This window comes from Mixophyes fleayi, chromosome 1 (assembly GCF_038048845.1).
Source record: "Mixophyes fleayi isolate aMixFle1 chromosome 1, aMixFle1.hap1, whole genome shotgun sequence".
Lineage (NCBI taxonomy): Eukaryota > Metazoa > Chordata > Amphibia > Anura > Limnodynastidae > Mixophyes > Mixophyes fleayi.
In genome coordinates this window covers 327,595,288-327,620,344 of record NC_134402.1, presented here as the reverse complement: position 1 = coordinate 327,620,344, position 25,057 = coordinate 327,595,288, and the positions used below count along the sequence as shown (strand labels likewise).

At 37.7% G+C, this 25,057-nt stretch overlaps 1 protein-coding gene across 2 annotated transcripts in view; it reads right to left on the bottom strand.

Annotated features, from left to right (window-relative positions):
- Positions 1-25,057, bottom strand: part of SEZ6L (seizure related 6 homolog like) — a 330,229-nt gene that overhangs the window by 84,591 nt on the left and 220,581 nt on the right. For both annotated transcript variants that reach the window (XM_075214453.1, XM_075214454.1), the window contains 4 exons: positions 19,084-19,276; positions 16,827-17,012; positions 13,733-13,898; positions 6,476-6,630 (listed from right to left, as the gene is read on the bottom strand). In XM_075214453.1, coding sequence (XP_075070554.1) covers positions 6,476-6,630; positions 13,733-13,898; positions 16,827-17,012; positions 19,084-19,276 — 700 coding nt within the window. The remainder of the gene's footprint in view (positions 1-6,475; positions 6,631-13,732; positions 13,899-16,826; positions 17,013-19,083; positions 19,277-25,057) is intronic.

Genomic DNA, 25,057 nt, shown 5'->3' with positions numbered 1-25,057 from the left:
CACTGCGCCAGGATTCATTGTAAAGCAGAAGCCGTATCGTATTCCAGAAGCTAGACGGGTGGACGTGAGAAAGGAGGTCGAGAAGATGCTCCAGTTAGATGTGATTGAAGAATCCACTAGTGAATGGAATAGTCCCATTGTGCTTGTCCCGAAACCCAATGGGAAAATTAGGTTCTGCAATGACTTTAGGCGCCTAAACAGTATGTAGCAGTTTGATGCCTATCCGATGCCACGTGTGGATGAACTAGTGGAAAATCTTGCTGGTAGCAATTATTTAACAACCCTTGATCTAACAAAGGGTTATTGGCAAGTTCCCCTGACTTCCACGGGCAAGCCAAAGACTGCATTTTCCACCCCTGATGGTCTCTTTCAATATAAAGTCTTACCCTTTGGGTTGCATGGGGCACCTGCCACCTTTCAAAGGGCCATGAATAAATTGCTACGACCTCACACAGCTTATGCAGCCGCTTACCTGGACGATACAGTGATTTATACCCCAGACTGGGGATCACATTTAGCCAAAGTTGAGGCGGTCTTAGCTTCATTACGGTCAGCAGGGTTAACAGCTAACCCAGAGAAATGTGCCATAGCCATGAGAGAAGCCAAATATTTGGGGTACGTTGTTGGTCGAGGGCGTGTGAAACCCCAGCTAGATAAAGTGGAGGCAGTCAAAAATTGGGCAAGACCAGAAAAAAAGTCAAAGTTAAGAACCTTTTTAGGCTTAGTAGGTTACTACAGGCGGTTTGTAAGCCACTTCGCCACTAGAGCTGCTCCACTAACGGACATGTTAAAAAAAAGTTGTCCAGATAGATTAACCTGGTCTGACTCTGCAGAAACCGCCTGGTCTAATCTTCGGTTAGCTCTTTGTTCCTCCCCAGTTCTACAAGCACCGGATTTTACCCGGAGGTTCTTCCTCCAAACTGATGCTTCTGGTGTTGGCTTAGGTGCAGTCTTGTCACAGGAGAAGAATGGAGTAGAAAATCCTGTCCTATACCTAAGTCGTAAGTTGCTTCCAAGGGAACAAAAATATGCCACTGTGGAAAAAGAATGTCTCGCCATAAAATGGGCTACAGAAGCTCTGCGCTATTATCTCCTAGGCAGAGAGTTCACCTTAATAACAGATCATGCACCATTGAGATGGATGCAGAACAACCGGGAGGTAAATGCCAAGGTAACCCGCTGGTTCTTGGCACTGCAACCTTTCAAGTTCTCAGTAGAACATAGACCTGGGATTCTGCACAAAAATGCAGATGCATTGTCACGAAAATATGCGCTCCTCGCGAAGTCCGCATCCCCCTACTTGGAGACGCTAGGGGGAGGGATATGTAACAAATGGAGGCATTTAGCTGGCAATATGCAGAGAAAGCAGGGAAAAAGAGTAAGACATTTGTGCAGTAACGCACCTAGATTTAATGTAAATTTAATGTAGATTTAAAGACTTTTGTATGAAAAGCAATAGTTTAAGTTTGGTTAACTTACATGATTTGAAATCCTTCCTCTCTGCAAACAGACAGGGTGTGTGTCTGTTAGTGCAAACAGAGCCAGTGATGGGCTTTTCCTTTTAAAGAGAAGGTGGGTGTGTCACCTGTCCATCAAGCTAAGGCTGGTGGAGGAGTATCAGGTATAAATGCTTGTTTGTATCACTTGTTCAGAGAGACCAACGCTGGGGTAGCTGGCTGGTCCTGAGAGAGAGCAGGTCTATGTATAGCTAGCGTTTAGGGTCTCCAAGTATTGCTGTGAAATCTGTACGGTGTCAAAACATTTACCATCCTGACAATAAAACTACATAAAAAGGAAGAAGTTGTTCGCGTGTGCTTCTGCAGTAGCGGGCTCTTGCCACAATATATATATATATATATATATATATATATATATATATATATATAGTCCAAACTTGTGTCATGTTATAAATGTTTTTTTTTTTGTTTGTTTTTTTCATGTACATTAGCAATGTTAGTTTTAATGTGTGTTATCAATGCTATTTTCTTATTGTGGCGCTTTATTTTTTAAGTTGTATTTTGCTTTGTTCAGAATTCAACTATTTGGAAACCCCCCCTTAAAAATCCTGCGTTTGCCCCTGAAAGGGTCAGGTGCTATGAGGCCCACAACTGAGGATGGCCCACCTTCCCTATCAAAGCCCTATGTGAATATGTACATTTTTCACCATTAGACACTATATCAAAGCAACCTTGGTGTATACCCTGGCAGACATGGTTATATAGTGCAAAGCCTATCATTTAAAACATCCTGCCATGAAGTATAGATCACTAACATTTTGGCTATTAGCTTGAGACTGGAGGTGAAGGTTTCCTGGGTCTGCTATTCGGTAAACAAGCATGATGATGTCATCAGCAGCACTATCAAGCTGCTTCTGATTGGCTGCTTGCGTATTAACCCCTCCAGCTTATAGTACTTCATTGATCACTGTTCCAAATATATTATATCAGGTTGCAGCCGTCTATTCAGATTGCTTTCGCTTTCAGTTCTATTTGGACTATTACATTGGCATTATAAAGCGGTAAATGACAGATATGGGAGGATTATATTTTATTACATTTTACATGGAAAATATGACTTTCTCATCTATTAATAACACTGTCAAGACACTATTCTCTCTTGTATATATTATGCTTCATTACATTATATTGTGTACAAATAATGCAACTTCTAAATTTACTAAAAACACTGTCAAGCCCCATCTTTACCTTATCCTGGGTCGCAAGTATACACATTTGTATGCTTGACATATGGTTGACACAGAAGTATGTTGTGTTTTGAGCTGTTTGTACACATTTTTTGCATCCGAAATGTTATGTACACTGTGAAGATACCGGGTTTTCTGGTCCAATGCTACCCACTTCATGCTGGCTGGCCACCCACGGGTGCCTTCCTATGCCAGGGAAGTCTACCCAGTACCTTCTAGGATTCGTGTAGTCACTCAGGCAAATGCAGTTATAAAAATACAACAGTATATTTATTGTCATACAAACAACACTAGAATATTATGTACACACAGTAAATAAATGCCAGGCAGGTTTACCACATCATCTCTCCCTTACCCCACTAGTTTAAGGAGTTACAGACACCTGGCTGTCCAGACTTCACGACCCATGGATCTCTCTCAGCTGCATATATAGACCAGTAGAGAACGACAACTCAAAACTAGATCTTGCAGTCTTCATGAATGAAATCCCAGAATGAACACCCCTCCCCCCTGGAGTCGTTCCTTATATCTCAGGTCTAATTTCCACAGTCTTTCCCCTCCCTGGGCAGACCCCTGGGTATATTCTTCTTAACCATTGGTCAGTGCAGGACTAGGGGGTTTGGACAGGGCAGTGAAGATGAGCTGTCCTTTCACAGAAGCCACCTGCTGGGATGCAGACAGAACGTCTGGACTAGTCCTAAGGAGAAAAATTGATGCTATTTGGCTTCCCCTACTTCCAAGGGTAAGGTAGCAGTGAGACCCTCCTAAAATGAACCCCTTACACTACTTTGTGATGTCACAGGGTCCCCAGTTGTTCCATGCTTCAGACAGAACGTCTGGACTAGTCCTAAGGAGAAAAATTGATGCTATTTGGCTTCCCCTACTTCCAAGGATAAGGTAGCAATGAGCCCCTCCTAAAATTAACCACTTACACTACTTTGTGATGTCACAGGGTCCCCAGTTGTTCCATGCTTCCTGTAGAGGAAGGAGGGGGGAGAATGAATACAGCTCCAGCCCCTTCACCTGTATCCTGGACACCACCTGATCTTTACCCATAACCCTCCTGGCTTCAGTTTAAGGACAATGAATAACATTACTGCAAGTCATCAATATTTAATACACAATATACATATTTACATTGAACTACAATGTCCTCTTAACCACATGTAATTGGACAATGCAGTTGTAGTCTGGTGAGCTGGGGAACAAAAACAAGGGCTATGAAAAGTACTATAATCCACATTATGTGAGAAACGAGACAGAATGGTTAGCGTATCACACTCGTTTCGTCACATACACGTTCAGAGCACAAAGTGTATCCTTAAATGATGCAAAATATAACTCAAATTAGGTTCAAAGTTCACCCCAGTTGCAAATCACAGCAACTAAATCCTGGCCAGTTGAATAATCACCAACAAAGAGATAATTTTACCAAGAGTAACAGTCATGCAAGTTGCAAGGTATGTGTTAGTTAGAGAATTTTGATTGTTTTGTGATGATGAGAAATATTGTGAACAGACTTTAATTATATTTATCCTTAACTTATGTAGTCATATAAGAAATAAGATACAAATCTGAAAAGATTCATTGGATCATTGTTTTAAAATAATCTATTTCTTTGGGGTCTAGTCATGGGTATTGGTCTCACCTCTCTGTGTTGGGGTTGGCAACATTCTCAAATTCAGGGAAGGGATCATGGCCACCAAAAGTCATCCGACCAAATAACTAATGCTAACATAGGAGTCCAGCATCAGGGGCGCACGCAGGATTGTCAGCAGCTCCTATTCAGCACCGCCGCGGACGCTTCTTTGACAGCACCGCGGCTGCTGTATAGGACAGTGACGCTATGGTGGGCACTAAGTTAGCGCAAGGGGGGGTTTCTGGAGACTCAGAAACCCCCCCTGCGTGCGCCACTGAGCATTATGAAGTTTTTCCGCTGCATAAATTCTCATTTGTTTATAAGATGAAGCATCTACTGTATACAACATCCAAAATATTTTTTCAAAATTTGACAAACCCTATGAGAAAGAACAGGTGAAATTACGACTACACCCTTTGACATTTGTAACACTGTGGGATGAGAAAAAGATATGTAGAGTTTTTCTAATGATATCAGGAAACTGATATCAAACAAACATTTAGATGCAGGAAACAAATTATAGATGTCATAGACAATAATTTTGAAACTTAATTTTGTATTCAGAATGAAACACATTTTTCCCCATGTTTCATGGAAACTGATTTTACCCTTAATCTCAGTAATAAGTTAAAATAATACATTTAATAAAAAGAAATAGACACATATCTGCAGTGACATATCAGAAGGCACTTTAAACAAGCGTTACAAGCTATAACAAACAAATTTGACAATAAAGCTGGAAGGAACTGGTGGCCACGGCTGAAGGCCTGGAGGGCCACATGTTGCCCATCACTGGGCTACAGTCTGATCAATAGGATGCTGTGATTGTTGTCACCTATACTAACAAATGATACTACCTCATTATTGGGTGGCTTATACAAATTCTCAAGTAGTAGCTGGAATAATTAAAATAGCAAGAATGGTGAAATTGTAGATTAAAGCAATATAATAGTAAATTAAAAATAAAATAAATAGCAAAATAAATACATACGTAATAAAAAAATAAATACAAACATACAAGTGCAGAAGCTCATATTAACCATGAATTAGCTTTCTCCAGTATAACTTGTAGTACATTTGACAAATATCAGAATGGTTAAAATGGACTAAAGAAGATTTTTGTTTTTATACACTACATGGCCATAAGTATGTGGACACCCCTTTTAATTAGTGTGTTTAGCCATTTCAGTGACACTCATTGCTATAAACTCAAGCATACCGCTGATTTTACTCAGTGACTTTCAAAGTGGCACTGTCAAATATGGCCCATTCCCAACAAGTCAGTTTGTCAAATTTCTCTCCTCTAGAGCTATCCTGGTCAACTGCAACAACTCAGGTGGGCTGCAAAGTTCACTACACAGTTCCAAACAGCCTCAGGAAGAATCGTCAGGATATGAACTGTTTATCAGGAGCATTATGGATGGGTTTCCATGGCCAAACACACGAGCCCCATATCACTAAGAGCAATGCCAAAAATCAACTGGAATGGTGCTCCAGAGTCCAATGGTACATTGACATTGGACTCTGGAGCAGTGAAAATGCATTCTCTGGAGTAACAAATCCTGCTTCACCATCTATCCAAATGTAAAGTTAAAATATTTAAAGTTTGTGGTGAAAAAATAATGGTTTGGGATTGTTTCTCAAGGTTTGGCATGTGTCCTTTAGTTCCAGTGCAGGTAAATCTTAATGCTGCAACATACAATGACATTCTAGAGAATTATAATAATGCTTATAACTTTATGGCAATAGTTCAGGGAAGGCCTTTTCCTGTTTCAGGATTAAAATGCCCCTGTGCACAACATCTTTGGGATGAACTGGATTGCAGACTGCGAACAAGGCCTTATTGTGCAACATCAGTGTTGACCTCTCTAATGCACTTGTGGCTGAAAGGATGCAATTCTAAACAGCAATGTTCCAAAATCTAGTGGAAAGTCTTCCCAGAAGAGTGGAGGCTATTATAGTAGCAAAGGGGGACAAATCCATATTAATGCCCAAGGTTTTGGAATGAGATGTTCAACAAGCACATATGGAAGTGATGTTTTGGGTGTCCACATACTTTTGCCCATGGAATGTTAAATATTAAATATTTTTCATATACATGGCCTAATGTTGATACATAAATTTTAATTTACCTTCAAAGCGAACATTGAACCCAGGGGCTGTTTTGGACTCATCTGTAGAGAATTCAATCCTAATGCAAGACCCTTCACTAATCAGACCTTCAAACGGCACAGTCTCCGTCTTTGCAGAATCAAAGAGGATCTTTCCATTACTGTATACTGCTAACCTAAAGGATTTTAAAGGAAAACATTAGCCTTTTCAGTCTTTTAATGGACTTTCAAGTGCCTCTTTTAGTGTAGATCTTCTTCCTCTTCACACACATTGCAATTCACAAAGCATGTTGTAATTACATTGCATTGAAATCTAAAAAAATGGCTAAATTAATCTGAAATGCCTTTAATATAAAAATAAATAAACCATTAGAGGTGTGTTAGGGTTAGAAAATGACACAAGTGGTTCAGAAATAATTATGGTTGGGTAGATAGAAGAGGGTAACACATGTAAAATAAGAATATGGAGGCATAGAGATGATTTATAAATACTCTTTATACTATAATACTATATTCCCATCCCTTAGGAGGTTCCTAAGAGATGGGAATAGAGTAGACAATGATATGGCAAGTGGCTTGAATGAAAAACTGGGAGAAACAGAAATAATAGAGAAAAGCAGAGGATTTAGAGGATTAAATTTAGATGGAAGAATGACCACACGAGGAAATGGCAAGCAAAATAAAGTCATATAAAAAGCTTGTGTGATTGAGAAAGTAAAAATGATGAAAACTATGCAAAAAATAGAAAAGATGTTAAAGAAATGGACCGAATAGTTGAAGCATAACATGGGAGAAAGAGGGGGTATGATGACATAGAGAATGTGGAAATACAGAAGTAGGGTTACAATATAGAAAGGTTAATATCATGTCCTGGGAACAATAGACACTCTGATGATGTGATGAAAGCGGGAAGTGGGGGAGAAATTGAATAAAATGTAGAATAAAGGTACAGGTACAAATGACAAAGGAAGTGAAGCATAATGACATGGGGGAAAATGGCATGAAGTATGAGATGCTGACGTAAGAAGAAGAATATTGGGGGAAGGAAAGGATAGGGATGCACAGCAAGAATGGTATATCAAAAGAACAGGAATGTCATAGATGGAGAAAATTGGAATAGTGTAATGTAGGGAATAACTAGAAGAAAGCTGATCCCATAGGAAAAAAAAATAAAATGAAGTATGGAGATATTCGATACAAAGAAAAGAAACCTCATAAATAACTACTCAAAGAATTAGTGATTAACTTTTTTAACATTGGTCAAGTATTACGCTGGAGTTAATGCTAAAATGTAAGAATTGAGAAGGCATGAACGTATTTAGTGATCATGAAGTACATCAGTTCCTCCCTCTCACCCACCTAGGTCAGGTGCTCATAAGGAAACAGAGATCAGTCATGCAGCATTATGAACAGAATAGCAGCTCATAAGGCGATAGGACAAAAGCACAGCAAGTAAACAGCCTGGATCATGATGTTGGTTTTAATATGAAATGTCCATTTATTTGTGAGAATTGTATGGAAGCTTTAGTAATATAAGTTTATACATACTTTGCTATATACCAATACCAATAAACAGTATATAAACACTGCTGTAGTTTTCTTTAATTATATGTGTATTAGCATATGTATTAATTGCAATAAGAGGCACAATAAAGAGTGGTTGAAGTGGACATTTAGAAGTGGCCGTGTGAAAGATGTAAGTGAATGGAATTTAGTAGTTTTACAATGAAGGCTTTAGGAGAAGTGTTGGTTTGGCATACCACCGTTATACCACCGTATACCAGTGTTCTCCGACCACTGGCAATAAATATATACTATTTTAACGACATATCTAAATGCAAATTAATATTTCCATTTGTATAAAACAGGTTACAAACTTCACTAAAACAAATTTGACTTAATTACACACTGAAAAAACAGCCTGTTTGGGCTTTAGGTCTGGCAAATATAGGGTGTCCCTGAATCCTGTTTTTGCTTCCTGATGCTAAGTAATGACTATTGATTTGTAACAAACTGCAGTATGTAAACAGGCTAACCTAATTAGCTGTCATGCAATGGCAAAACAAAAGAGCAAACCTGAATACTGGAGCGTGATTAAAAGAGAAAGTAAATCTTGTAAAATGGCTATTTCGTTTCTGCAGTGTAAAATATCACACTCATTCACTATGAAAGATGTCTTCTAAAGGCCTAACAGAAAAACATTACAAAGGAAGTTTCATTTTTACTTTCTTACCATATTCCATCTGCTTGTCATAATGAGCACTTCTCCACTGCTAGAAATGGATCATTTTGAGTTATTTTAAAACTTTGCCATTGCAGCCTCATCAATTATTTTAACTGTAATTGTTTTTAAATAAAGCGTTTCTTAAAAATAGGAGTATCCAATGGTAGTCAACACTGAACTAAATCCTTCTGAGACTCCTTCAATATATTTATTTTAAAAAAAGAAGTACTTCCTTTTCTGGCTGTCTGTGGTTCTACAATATTAAGATACTATAGTCAAGGCATAACTAAACCCTAGGATTATTTTTTTTTCTTATTTTTTTCACACTGTATTTTTCTAATCTGACTTCATGGTAATTTCCTCCCAGCCTCCTGTTTCAGCTCATTACTAGAAGGCTGCAATCCCTAAAATTCTATGTATTTTGTTTCATGCTCTTGCTCTGCATTCCCTGACTATTTTTTCTGCACATAATTGGTTGTATTTCCAAGTGCTATGTATCACATTAAGAATAACCCCTCAAGTTGTGTTCTGTGTGGTACAAGTTTACAAATTGTGATGCTAAATTCTCATAAAAAAATAATAACAGAGGTCTTACCCCTGAGCAACAGACAATTTCCTATATTCCTATACACTTCTGATTATATGCTGATATTATGATCTGTAGCTGTAGTAAATTCAGGCTACATACATTTGATTTTTTTTAAGCATGAGGAGTACACATGATTCTTTTATTTCAGTCTTTTCAGTTACCTAAATTAACACTAATTCTGTGAAGATAACTATTAGTTTTAATTTTTATATGATTTGTGGAAATGTTGTAATTATGTAAGTGTTACAATGTCCAATACAGTATATACCACCTTGTATCAGGCTGCAGGAGATGTTGAGGTTTTACAATAACAAAACAAAAAAATAATAACATGTATTTGGCAGTGACAATGTGCTTAGTCAAGGTAACATAATGTTTACACAAAGTACTATTAATTGAATATGCCTATTAAGTCTTTCTAGGCCACAGTCCAATACTTAATACTGGGACACCCTCAGCGTGGAGGTACAATAACAAAAAACAGTAAGGATCCTGGTATATATAGCAGAGATTAAAGAGCAGCCCTGGCACAGCAACTACAAACCACAGCAGTCCAAATCAATGCCAAAATCACAAATGTTTTTTTCACTATGCCTAAAGCCACATACTCCATCATTCATCCAGCAGCTCAAAAGTGTACCCATCGGTGCCATTGTGATGTTTCACAGTAGTGGGTTGTGTGCAGGGTGTGGGTCATGTTTTTTTTTTACTAAAAGCAGGGTTTGGGGGCTGGGTGGTCATTTTAACACCAATTTGGGAGAGTGGATCAGACCACAAATACACACCAGCCCTTCTCGAAAATGCCAGATCTACCAGACTGGCTAACATGTGGTGACATGTAAAGAATGGGATATCACAGGGCAGGTAATGGTATCATAAAGCAATACAGAGGAGTATAACATGTAAGGGAACAGTACATTTTGGGGACTGTAACAATGTCATCCCTTGTATCCTTCGTAGTTAGAACAATGTAACAATCACGTAGCTAAGGATTTATGAATCAACGACAAGAAGTCTTTTTTAAATGCTCTCTCAATATAAAATACTGTGATGACACTCATAGGAAAGGGTTATACCAAGAATCAGCTTGGTTTGGTTTTCGCTCAGATGTGACTGGGTAGTAACATGGCTAATCTGGACCCTGGGGCTAGGGAACAGAGGGACTGGATGCCAACTCACAGTGGGAATCTTTGCTCATATCAAGACTAATGAAAAATAAAGCATGTTTATTTTAACTTTGAGGAGGTTCACAGCAACTAGAAGCACAATAAAAGTGCCTGCTACCATATAAGGGAAACGTTCACACAACCACCAAGTAATATTGTTGACTTCTAATCTCCATCCAGACTCAAGCTTGTAAAGAATGTAGAAAATCAGCCCATTGGTCTATTGCTCCCACAGGTTTGAAGACATCTCACTTTGTATTTCTCTCTCTAATGCTAAGGCAGACAGGCTCTAGAATTATCCCTGCCTTTGACAGGTCCATTTTGGCTTCGTGGAACTATTGCTTGCTGTGCAACTGTTCACAAATTTTCTCACACAATTCAGCCAAATGAGAGCCTTGATCTCCAGTCTTGATTTGCCCAAAAATCTCCTAAGAGCTCTGCACATGTTTTTTTTTATCCTCTGAAAAGGGGATGCTCCTGGGGTGTATCAACTCATTTGGTCTATAAGCGTTAAACTGCCATTGGCTAAGGCACTTGGAGATGAGTTGGACGGGCAGGGGCATGATGAAGAGATCCTTTCCTGGACATCTCACTGAGACGGCTCTGAAGTGGCTTGGATGGATACAATAAGCAGGACAAAGAGCCAGGATAAGACTGTGGGGCTATGTGCATATAACTGACAGGTTTGTTTAATCCCTTTCTGGATTTTGTGATTAAATCCCACTGTCCATGGGTTTGGAGGGCATATAAAAGCTGATGGGTGAACAGGTTAGCACACAACCTGTTGGATGAACACAATTTGGATGATTTGGACTCAAAAAAAATAAGGAATATATTGTAGACTTTATTTCTTGAGTGAAGGGGGTCCCAATTGAGCTGGACTTTTGTAGACATGGACCTGCATTCTCTTACATTACAAATCTATAATTTGTTTAAAAGTTGTTCCAAATGATAATTTATGAAGAATGCGGGAAATGTACAAAGGCTTAAGTCAACCTTAAAGCAGCTATGCCATGAAAAAAATCAGGTGTCAGGTGTGGCAGACTATAATAAGAATGTTGAAATTTAACATTTTCCCTTGTTTTTTTCTTCAGGCTGCTATTCATGATTTATTCTTCTGAACTACCTTGGCAACCATAGTCACATGGAAAATGATGTAGCTATCAGAGAGGCTTTGGACACCCCTATGAGCTCTGTCTGCTCTGTGTCATTCTACTTCTCTACCCCTCTGCCATTAGATGACACGCTAAGTACTGCAAACCTGTGTCTGTGCCTGCACCTGACTGCTATTTTTGATTGCCAACAAGAGAGCTTATGAAAAGTAGGAGGATATCTAAAAATGACAATCAGATGCATGCATAACAGGCACCTAACTTATATTTAAAGAAACATAAATAAATAAAACTATTATTAGGAATTTCTACTTAAACCAAATAAATCTACAAAAGAAGCATGTATTCAAACTGATTTCCATCAAAGTTAGTTGTACTTTATATCTGTACATAAATATATATATTGTGTCATGAGCACCCTTCTGGTGATGTAGACACGAATAACTTATTGCTTTGTACTTTACTTTTTATTGTCAGGATGGCAAACTAACTGACAACACAAAGTTCCACAAACTTTCTTGTGACCCTAATGCTAAATTAACAGAGACCAGCTCCCTAGACACCGGCCAACTTATTCTGCATCGGTCACACCACATAATGAACAATTCAAGTTTTTATACTTTACACTCCTCCCATAGCCCTAACTTGATGGACGGGTGGCGTTCTCACCTGGTCTTTATAGAGGAGTTCTCCTCAGGTGGTCTACTTGATGAGTCTTAGTGCAGACACACCCATTCAGCTATTTTCAGCTGTGGAAAAGGATACCTCTTGTATATGTATATATATATATATATATATATATATATATATATATATATATATATATTAAGTTAATGCTTAACTCTGTCTTATTAATCATGTAGCACAAGATGACAGTGTTGTTGTTTTAAAATGAAATCCATGGCATAGCAGTTATTTGGGGATTAACTACTAGTAGTATATTTAGAACCAGTGGTCGAAGTCGAGGCTTATATGGTGGTATGCCATACCGCTACTTCTGCTGCCTTCATTGTAAACCTATCAAACTCCATTGACTTATATTCCCATCACATTTTTCATACCACCACTTCTAAATCTTCACTTCGACCACTGCTTAGAACTGTATACGGGGGCTAAATTTATCAAGCTGCAGGCTTGAAAAAGTGGAGATGTTGTCTATAGCAACCAATCAGATTCTAGTTATCATTTACTTAGTACATTATACATTATACATAATCTATACATAAGCTATAATCTGCTATAGGCAACATCTACATTTTTTCAAACCTGCCTTTTGATAGATTTACTCCCAAACCTTGTACTCTCTCCGGTATTATGATCAAATTCATCCCTCATGACTTATGTCTCTAAGCATTGCTCTGATACCACAAGATGAAAGGAGAGCCATTTCAAATTTAACCATGGATTAATTCATGATGTCATTCAAAAGAAGAAATGAAGGTTCCTCGTACCACAGAAACATTTAATTGCTCATGCTTACTTCCTCCTGTAATCTCTCCCAGTAGACATCATCTCCCTCCCAATACGATGGACACTGCCTGGATATAATGGTCTCTGATCTGTGTGTCACCTCCAACTTTTCAAACTTGGCTTCCTATTGTCTGACCTTAACCTTCTTTCGTTCTACATCATCTTGCCTCCTCCACCCAAACCCATGTACACTCGGTGACCCCCTAAATGGCCTTGAGCTAATCTTATTCTCAGCCTCACCTAAACTATCTGGTCTCCTATCCTCAAGAAACAATATCTTAACCCTAACTCTCTCTCCAGCTACTGACCCATTTCTTTCCTCTCCATTGCTTCCAAACTACTTGAGTGGCTTGTGTACAACAGCCTGACCCACTTTCTCCCCACTCTCTCTACTTTCAACCCTCTGCAATCTGGATTTCACTCTTTATACTTCATCAATGCAGACCAATGATCTTCTCATGGCTTAGTCAAATAGTCCCTTCTCCCTTCTCATCTTTCATGACATTTCTGCTGCTGTTGATATAGTGGTCTCCACAGCACTATTCTCTCCTGGTTCACCTCTTATCTGAATGTTCCTCCAGTTTCCCTACTACTGACACATCATCTTCTCTTCTCCTAGTGTTACTAACCTGCCTCCTGTTTCCCTCACAGTTGACAGGCCATGATCCCAAAGCCTGTGAAATTATAATGATGATGGGGAAAAGCAATAATCATTACCTGTCTTTGTCAGTCAAAATGAACTTCTCAAAATGCAAGTGCAATTTCTGTCCTCCAGGAGCATCTATTGTCCATGCACAAAAGAGATTGTTGCTGTAGTTACTGGGGAAGTTTGGGGACAACACTCTTCCAACTGTGGCATTTTGAATTCTCCCTCCACAAGGAGCTAAAGACACAATCACAAATCACAAATGATAAAAAAAAGAGAATTGTGAATTGTTTCCAATTCTAATAAAAAGACATGGAAATCCAACAGAATCAAGTGAATCACATGCTTAGATCCCATGTGTAGTAATTTACAGATCTTTACAGTGACTGAATGTCTCTTTTGTACTTTGGATGCACTTTTATTTGTAATCACCTAATTATTTCTGCTTCATAATCCATTCCAGCTTCCTGCTTAGTTGGAAAAAATTAACAATTAAAAAGCTGATGTTCAAGCCAGCTGAGCTTTATTTAATTAAAGGCACAACAAAATGTTTCTTTGCTTAAGTGTGTTCATATGTTAGATCTATTTGTATGCTATTTTTCTGTACATGATATAAAGACTGTTAAGGAGTTATGTATGGTTTCCATTTTCCTTGCTTTTGGAAATTTTTAGAACTTTACAGACCTGCCCCACTTTCCAACAATGATGTCAGGCTCATAGCCGCCACTAGCCCATATCTGCAAAATGTTAAATAATTGCACATAGGAAGCTTTAAAAAATGACATGTTTGTTAAAAGCAATCATTCATAAATTTTAATTGTGTTGATCTAGAGGACAGCAAAACAAAGACCCCAGTGCAACATTTGTCAATTTAGTCTCATAGTGGAAAAAGCCTTCCTTGACCCAAAGATGTTAATCAGATAAATTATCTCAACCCATAATCTCCTCTATATAGTATAGCTACTGTGACAAAGACACGGGAATAGTTGGTCACAGGTTTCTGACCTACATGTTTTAAAAACTCAAGGGAGATTGATTTGTGTGGGAAGGAGCTTCCCAAAAGATTGGGTTCTTTTTAAGAAAAAGCTGGTAAGGGTCCTTGGGGTGTAAATGTCGAGAGAAGGGTGGGTTATATTTACAAGGCGCAGTCTGGGTCTTCTGTTCTTCCAGCAAACTGATTATTGGTTGCACCTGTTCTGCCTGTGGAAAGGGACTACAGGGGCCCTATAGCCTGATATCTGTTGTGAATAAACTATATGTGCTGGAACTTCTTAGGTTTTTGTTAGTTTGATAGTTTTCTGATTAATAAAAGTGGCTGAGGCCAGTTGTACCAAAACCTTGTACTTGTGTGATATCTCTGCTGCTGTACACTACCATCTACCCCAGGATGTGGCACCTGTTCACCTTATCTGGTTACACTACAGATACATGTCTTGAAAGAAAGACATCCATCTGATTGTTAAATTATGTTAGTGAATTTGCCATCACCACCACATGGTAAAGAATTCCACAGCTTAACCACCCTTATATTAAAGAACTCCTTCCTGTGATTCCTCTATTTTCTACCAATGTACGTAGTTTTCTCACTTCATTTGAACAGACCCTTATGTGGAACAGTACTGAACATTATCACAAAATCCAAATATATCACATCAACTGCAGTACCAAAATTCAGCTTGAAATAGTCCTCCTCATAAACACTAATCATATTGGTTTGATATAAGCCAGCATATATGATATCATACTAACACTGTGTTATCAAATTATTTACTACAGTAGTTTTCAGAATCCCATTCCTAAGAATCTCTTCAAATAATTTACCGGTCTTTAATTTTTTGTTATGTTTTTGTTCCCATTTCCTAGTTTTGCTTGCTTTAGCACACATGAATGGGTGTCATATGTGCCCAGTGCTTTATCTGTATTAATCTTGCTTCAGGCTAACTGTACCTCTTCCTGTATTAGACAGATAACATTAATGTTGTAAGTAGGCTATTGTTTCACAATCTGTTCCTGATATATATTTTTCCTCCTTCGTGAATGCAAACAAAAAAACATATTTAACTTTCACAATTATTTTCATTACTTTCTTTAAATTACTCAGTTTTATTTTTCTTGCTGTTTACGAACTTGAAAAATGTTTTGGGATTAAATTTGCTTTCTTTTGATCTTTTCAGATTCAGTCTTTGCTAACTTGATTACTCTTTTACATAGTTTGTTACATTTCTATTATTTTCATAATGCATTTTCAGTCCCATCTAACTATAAAAATGTATATGTTCTCTTTTTCCCCTTATTATTTCCAATAGTTTAATACTTAACCGCACTGGTTGCTATATAGTATATGCTTGCAGCAGAATTTTAAATATTTTTTTACATTTCACATTTGGCTCCTATGCTTTTATTTATGAGTATACTTTCCCAGGCTATCTGTTGCAGAGCTTATCTGAGCTGATTAAAATGCATTGTATTTGTAACTCCCTTACAAAACGAATTATTAAAACGCAAGTCAAATGTTACCCCACTGTGATCACAGTTGTATAAATACCCCATCAACTAGGCATTAGATATAATAACTGTTCTATTTAGATATTACCAAATCCAGCAGCAGTATTGAATTGTAAGATTATCACTCATGAAGAAGATTAACACACACATGGATAAAATAGATAGGGGGGCTTTTGGGAAGTGATAAGAGGATTATAAAACAGAAAATATAATAATGACTCGTTCCTTGTAGAATTTAGCTTCACTAGAGTTAGTGACACATTTGTAGAAGCTTGACAAAGTGAAGAAACCAAAATATAATTATACATTTATATTGTGCTATTTACATTTGTTATATGCCATGAAAAATAGCACCAAAAGGTCAGACATCTTAACATAAAACTAAGATACAATGTAAATAAATACTGCTAAAGCATACATTATATATTTTTTATCACATCTCAATCATGTCTTCAGAAGTGCAGAAGATGCTTCAAATACAAACTAAAAACATCATGTGGACATGGGTTTAAGATAAATTGCCTTTATGTTATTGTGGTGTTGTGCAACGTGTATGCATTTTATGTTCATCTATTTGGTTTTGTTTGAACTGGTCCTTTATTCATTACTTGTGGTCTATTATATGTGTTTTTGTTTTTTTGCCTACATACAATAACATACCTATGCATACAGGCTCTTTATCACTCCAACGTGGTTTAGAAGCATTGATGCATGTAAGGTTGCTGGATCCTTCCAACTCATATCCCATATAACAGTGAAAATGGGCAGTCCCACCAGCGTGAAGATCCATGACGGTCACATCACCATAATCTGGCCTTCGGGGGAAACTGCAGCTCAGCATGAAAACTAACATAAAACAAATACATATTTAGTTCAGTGACACTGAAACATCAAGTCAAGGGCAAATTAGCGGTATAGGTTGAAAATGTTAAAGCTATATATATATATATACAAGTTAACCCGTGCATGATACTCATGCATTCTAGTCAAATCAAGCTACTTAAGGTCTTAAAAAGGTTCTTGTCATGCATTTGGACCTAGCCCAGGCCTCCTCAGGGGAAGAGCGTTAGTTCCCGACGCAAGCGGCCTTTTTAATGTGTGTTCATGAGGTAAAATTACCTCACGAAAATGAGTTTGACCCCTCAACTCGTAAATTTAGCCTTTACTACCCCTCCCACGGGGGGAAGGGGGGATGATGGAAGTTAACTGACTTGACTATTCTAATTTTTTTGTCAAATCATGTCAGTATACCAAATTTCAGGTCAATTGGATGAGCCCTTTCTGAGAAAATAGTTTTTTCCACACACACACACTAACGCACGCCTCTACACATGTGTGTTCATGAGGTAAAATTACCTCACGAAAATGAGTTTGAGCCCTACCAAATTTCAGCCCTTTTTGAATTTTTTTTCCCACACACACTAAGAATTTAGTAGGTCAGTATATAACTCTGCCCAGCAGGTGGCGCTGCAGCTTGTTTTTTTTTTTTCCACACACAGACAGACAGACGCCACTAAGCATTTATATATTAGATATATATATATATATATATATATATATATATATATATATGTGATGGGGACTATCATAGTTAAAGAATGAAACATGTAAAAGAAAGCATGCTATTGTAAGGACTCAAATAATAAAAGAAAAACAAAAACGGTTAAAATAGGTTAAACATTGTCAAACTACCAAGTTCTATATTTCTCTTTACCAGAATCCCTGTAGATACAGACTCATTGTTTGTCTGGCAAAGTTTGTCTGCTAGAGTATGCTGGTTGTATTAGTTCAACAACAGCTGAAGACAACACTGTTTGCATTGACATGATATTGATTGTATAATTAAGTGCACTGTTGTGATAACACAGAGATATTATATGTACATAAACTCAAAGTTGTGCTTTCAGCACATTTTTAATTTATACAGCACCTTTGTGATGCTTCCTATAAATGACACACTCTTACATCTTAAAATGCATTTAAGAAAAAATTGCTCTGGAGGTCCAAAATACAACTTTCATCTAGTTAAACAAAGCCAATAAATGGAAGATGAAAACACACAGATAGTTTGGCTTTCCAAAACAAAATGCTTTGCTTTCCATGACTTAGATAAATTGATTGTATATTTTATATAAAGATATAAAGTACTTTTTTACTTGGGCACCCAACAGATTGTTTAAAAGTCTGGTTATAAATGGCAACATCCACATCAGTGATTACTAATATGATAGATGATGTGCTTAGTCATTCATTCAATTAAAGTTTATTTTTCAATGGTGAGTGTTTTTTTCTCTTTTGATATAATTGGCAGGGGATGTAAGGATCATTATACTGAGAACACTGGGGTGGCAAAGTTGCCAGTACAAGAGTCCCAAACCTAATAATTACCCCAGTCCCGCATCCCAGGGATGTTGGAAAAAGCCCCAGTACTTTTAAGCATGGGCTGGTAGCCTTTAGGAGATTGGGTCACAGACAACATCCTACCTTTAACGGCAACAACAGCCCTGAACTGAGCAGCCTGGGGCTATCTATTATGGCAGGGGAACCCAGTTTTTAAAATGATTTATTTATGCATTTTTTACACAATTCACCATGTATGGGAGGTGTTTTTTATGTGATATATTTATTGAATTAAAACTGAGATCTATGGGGTGGGGTAATAAAGGAAATAATGAGCAGCAGTGCTCCCGACTATCGCTTGTCACCATTGATTTGTGATTCTCCAGTGTGTGTTATTTATTCATTGAATTTTAGGCGAACAGATGAATCAATTCACCCCTCTCTAGTTATAATCCCCATTACTGCAAACAAAAGCTTGTCATATTGACTAGAATGTCACCAATATATCAGTATACCATCTACACGGAAAAAGCTTATAATACATTTGTCAACCCTCATATGTTTGTTAGACACTTACTTTGGTAATGCAACTGAAAAGTACCAATTGCATCATCTTGGAAGGTTTTGAAATACACTGAAAGACTGTTGGTTGGACTTCGGATCACCTGACCTTCAACCAGAAGAGTTTCATTGGCTAAAACCATAAGACCATCCTCGCCGATTCCACGAATAGACAGGTGCTCGCCCTCAGATAAGTTCACACTTTTAACCTAAAATAGACAGCAGAAACTCCTAGGTCAGATTCAGCATGCATTAAAGTATACTCATTTTAGTCTCAATAGAGACAGCCATTCGGTGGACTAAAACAACGCTCATAAGAATTCATGCGGAACTAGTTACATCTCTCAGCCATGAAGCACTTTGTGATGTCAAATAGTGTTATCATTAGTCCTAAGTAAATTTAGATTATCAGGGGAAAACGCAGGATTTGTAGAGGAGGGTTTCCACACCATGCCGCCAGTGGGCGTGACCAGCGTGCATGGGGGCGTGGCTATAATATTAGACAGTGCTTGGCTGCTCTCCAACTCTTCCTATCCCCATAATATACATGGACAATGCTGCGTGCACTACTGTTAGGTGCACGCAGCTCTCCCTTTTCAAGCAGAGCCGTGTGAAGCGGGGGCAGGGTCCAGCCACCTCAATTATACAGTGCCCCAGGCTTGGAGGGGGTTTCCAGGCACTAGGAACCCCCCCCCTTGGTTTGCCTATGATTATAACCATCGCCTCAGATTGCAAAATGGCAGCCTCCAAATTTTGTGGTCAACAGGTACATTGTAAGTGTAAATTTGGTGCGATTTGCCAAATAAAATAAATATTTACGTTTGCAAAAACGTAACACTATTTAATTCTGAATCTGTGAAATCATCATTCTCAGAATTTATTTTGGCTTTAAATGATCAAGTAATTTTTAACAACCATTGTTCAGGGAATCTGTTTGACTTACACACAAGATACACAAAATACACCCTCATAACATGAGACAAAACCTAACTAAAGAAAATAATATTAAGCAAATGGACACTTGCAGAGCAGAGAGCTCAATGCCACGCATTCCATAACAAACAATACTACTTTTGATTGACAAACTGTTGTGTTAATCAGTTATTTACCTCATTATTTGCTTCAAAACTAAGATTTTAAAACATTTCATCATCTTTGTTTGTATATTAATTATTTGACTTTTTAGAATAGTATTGTCCTTAAACTTTTATCCTCACATGACACCATATGGGTGTCCATAAGGCATGAGGTAACAACTTTTCTAACCAACCTTGTGTTAATAACATAAATAAACATCTTCCCAATGACTAACTAATGTCCCACTGCTGGACCCTTCTGGGACTAGGGGGATGTAATAGTGGTAGCAGTGGTATCAATTCTACTGGGGCCAAGAAGTTCTTGGAACCCTTCTGTGACTTCAATGTGCTATGTAGGCTCAGGGCTGTTTAGTCCATTCCCTCTCTGTGAGAACACGGAGGCACCAAAATGGTTTGCTTAGCAGGACACTTTCACAACTACATCACTGCACAGTTGTCAATTAGCATATTTCCTAGATCATTTAAAAGACACAATACTCTCTTTAACCATGGGTAGAATTAGAAAAGAACCTTGATTTAATCCTTTCCATATAAGATCTCATTTGGATTGATAAAAAAGAGAGGCCTAGTAATATTATTACATTAAAAAGTATTATGGATTCATTAACTGCGTGTGATAAAATGGTGAATCTTAGCCAAGAAATTAACCTTCCCTCCACAAAATCCTCACTCTTGGACCTTGCCAATTTAAATCCAAATTTGAACCTTGATAAGTGGTACAATCACAGAATAACCAAAGTGCAGAATGAATCTAAAAAAGTAAGATGTTGTCTTTTAGTCAAATTTTGGTCAACATCAGATCACTACCCAGAATTTATATAAATTCCTACAAGTAAGACATTGGATACAATGTCAAAACAAACCCAATTTCTAAACATATGTTACCAGGTTACAAAGGAAGGATAACCTTCTGGTACAAACGTTTACAATTTCCAATGAAGACAATAAATTATCAATTCAAGTCCGAATGGAGATGGATTCACAGATTGCTCTCAGATTTAAGTGGTAAGTGATATTTAAAAATACCTATTTTATGTTGAAATGTACCACCCATCTGCAGTGTTAATTAAATTTATACACAGTGGGCCTGAATCAGCAAGGAATGTAAATGCCGATACGTGCCGCATTTTGCGTAAAATTTCACTGTGCATGTCCAGAATCAGAGCATGCGCCAATGCACGTAGCAACGTCCAATTCATCTTTGAGCGCAAAGACCCCTAACTACAGTCAACAATTTCATGGGCGGAACGGGGAGGGGACAGGGCGTATACATGTAGTCAATATACAGTAGGGGTAGTGTCAAGCTTGAGCACACGCAGCAGCATAAAATTTAGACTTCGGGCATCTCAGATATGTAATTTTAAGTCGTATAACTTGCACCAGCTACAGGTCGAGTGTAAGTGCTGTTTACTAGTGATGATGGCCATGTATGTATGTATGTATGCTAGAACATGTGTTTTCAATCAGGAGCAACTGTAAAAATGCTTTTTTATGTACAGTTGATATTCCTAACATCGTAATAAATGCGGGGTGAGGGGAAAAAAAACACTTTTTTTTATTTTTTGATGTTTTGTCTTTAATGACAATATTATTAACAGGTGACATTAATTGAATAGTTTTTTTTCTGTGCATTCTTTTGTGACTTTATATTCCACATATATATTGGATGTATCCTTCAGTGGATTGTCTGTAAGAACAGAGTAAACCTAGACCTGTATTCATTAACAGACACTTCTTCAGATCCACTCTTTGTTGAATACAGAGGTGTGTATCCCTGATGTAGCTGTGTTTTTTAACATTATGCTAATTTTGCATTCCTTGATGAATGAGGCCCAGACTCTATATGACACCCAACAAAATACATAAATGCAATTACCCACTAATTAAACAACTATGGTCTGAGGTCTTTGAATAAATATGTCAGTGATAAGAGTATGACCTCTTCAATCCGTCACTTCAAACTGGATTTGTGGGCTTTGGAGATGAAGCCTAAAACTTGCAGTCTCACCACCAGATCACACACACACTGACACAGTCCATGCTCTGGCTTGCCCATTTTTATAGGCACATAAATAGCCTTCTATCTGAGCAATCAACCACTCCTTTACATATGTTTACTATTCAGATGTGTATTTGGATAAAAGTATTACATTTGCACAATATAATGGTTTTTTTTTATACACAGTCTAACACAATACCCTCTTGGCTATTAAGACTTGAAGGACCTACTGTGTTTTGTATACTGTGTATACAGTAGCCAGACAGATGACTACACAATAGAATGTTAAGTAAAGCCTGACTGAATATTAGGACACAAGCCTGTTGCAAACACAATTTTAGAATATTATCTTAATTGTAATAGTATGCATAACCTTGCTACTAATTATGTACATTTTACCATCTAAGTTATCACATAACCCACTAACAACTATACTCAAAGTCTGCCTTTTAATTTACAGAACAGAACAGTATGGACAGAACAGAACAGTTATTGAATACACATTGCAAATTTATTATATGTCATCTACCTGGTGTAATTCTAACATTACATCTGAATATAACATAATTCACAGATGACATCACAACATATGAAATATAACAGACACACAATGCATAATAATAATAATAATAATAATAATAATAATAATAAAGTGTCAACCATGCGACCACACCATTTGCATACTTTAATGATTGTTTATATATTGGTGCACGGGCCTCATGTGGCATAATGTTCATAGTAGTTACATATAATATATTTCCTTAGCATCCTGCTCTCCTCACACAGGAGTATGGAGATTCCATTCCTACAAGGATTCTCAGTGCTTCAGCAGCAGGGGCGGGATGGGCTGGGGGTCAGAGGGGCACATGCCCTCCGGGCCAGACAGACAAAGTCTGTTTTGAGCCGGTCTACTTCTTGGTGGCTGACCCCTCTTCCTGGACCAGTCACCTTCCATCATTGACCACGGATCTGAAAGATTCATCCCTCCTGTGTCCCCTCCTTCCCCTATGTGTGTCTTTCAAGACAGTCACATGGGATGTGCACCATATGACAGGTGCCATCCCATGTGCGAGGAGCAGCAAGCGCATGTGGAACATGGTAAACGCAGTGGGGTGTTAATAATATGTGTGTTGGTGGAACATGGCAGCATAATGTGTGTGTGTGTGTGGGGGGAGTGTATGTTAATATAATGTGTGCGGGAAGGGGGTCTTAGTATAGTGTCGGAGGTAGGCTATTTAATGGTGGGGCTAATTATTTAATGGGTGCTATTAATTTGTGGGGTGATGGTGGGGCAATTTATTTGTGGAGCTATTTAATAGTGGGGCCTATTAATTTAAGGTGAGTAATTGAATATGGGGCTGAGTTTGGGGAGGAGGGCTATTTATTAAATATGAATATTAATTATTTAATGCCAGGGAAGGTTGTGGGAAATTTATTAAACTAAAAAGCTATTTAATTATTGCTGGGGCTGTTTGGAGGGAGGGTAATAGGCTTATACTGTATATTAAATGGGAATACTATTAATTTAATGTTGGGGCCGATTGGAGGGAAATAGGTCAATTTATTAAATGTATTTGTTAATAATTTAATGTCAAAGTTGTTTGGAACTAAATAGATCTTTTTTTTATCAAATGTGAATATTATTATTTTAAAGTTGTGGCTGGTTGGAGTTTTCTACATTTCATGCACCCATTTTTTTCAAAATAGAGCCTCCAGTCTGCCAACTGTCCTGAATCTGTTGGAGCAGTCCTGAATTTGGGTGACTGTCTCGCTTAGTCAGGACTTGGTCGGACTGAAAGGACTGTTGGTAGGTAAGATTTGCTTCACATTGTACTGCTTGTGAAGGCAAATCTGCATGCATCTAACAGTAGTGCACACAGTATTGTCTGTGTATTTGTCTAAAATTATAACTATGTTACATCATAGGGACCCCCCTGTCTAAAGTGCCCCGGGCCCACAAGAGCCTTTTGATAAATCCCACTATAATCAGCCATGTAAAAAAAACAAAAAAAGTACTGTAGGGAGAATGAACATATAAAATAAAATGCAATATAAAGTGAGATGTGTTTTCTGTTGCATTATTTATTTTATTTAAGATTTATCATTTATAATAATAAAGTATCCCTGGATTTTTATATTGATAAATATATATTGTACCGAAAACTACCCTTTAAGGATGGGCCGCTACTTATAGGTCAGTGCTGTGTGCTTGCCCCCCAGGCTAAAGTCTGCCAGCCAGCCCCTGTCCAGCAGTCTTGTCCAAGCCTGCCGGTTACCTCTGTCACCTTGCCTTGGGCATGGCTATGGCTATTCCCAGAGACAGCATGTTAGGGTCTTCTGTAACTATATATGTCTGTAATTTAGACAAAGTGTTTTCTCATACAGCTTTAAATATTGTTTCCCTTAGGAAAACAATATGTACACTATGTACAAACTTGCCAAAGAGTTTATGGTGCTTTTCATATGAAATTTATAAGGCTATTGAATCTTATAATATTTCAGATAAACCAGGAGGAAGCATACATAACAATACAAAATAAACTCATACAGACAGGGAACTTTGTCATAAATGTTATTGAGTTATTGTGCAGTTTATTGCGCTTTTTCTTTTCTGTTGTGTTTGCGCTTGTCAGCTAAAGGCTATATTTTATATATTTCCCATAATTTAAGCATGCCACCTTTATATTTGTTCTTAGAATGATATGAATACAGGGAATGGGACAATTTTCTCTTCTTTCAAATAAACATTTATGTTGCATTTTGATTTACAGCTGAACTCAACAAGATTCTTTGAAAATAGTCACGAGAAAGTAGGTAACAGTACTTTGTGAAATAAAAGATCATTTTAATGATCATTCATTTCTGTCTGTACGTCAATTTGCATAGTGTAACTG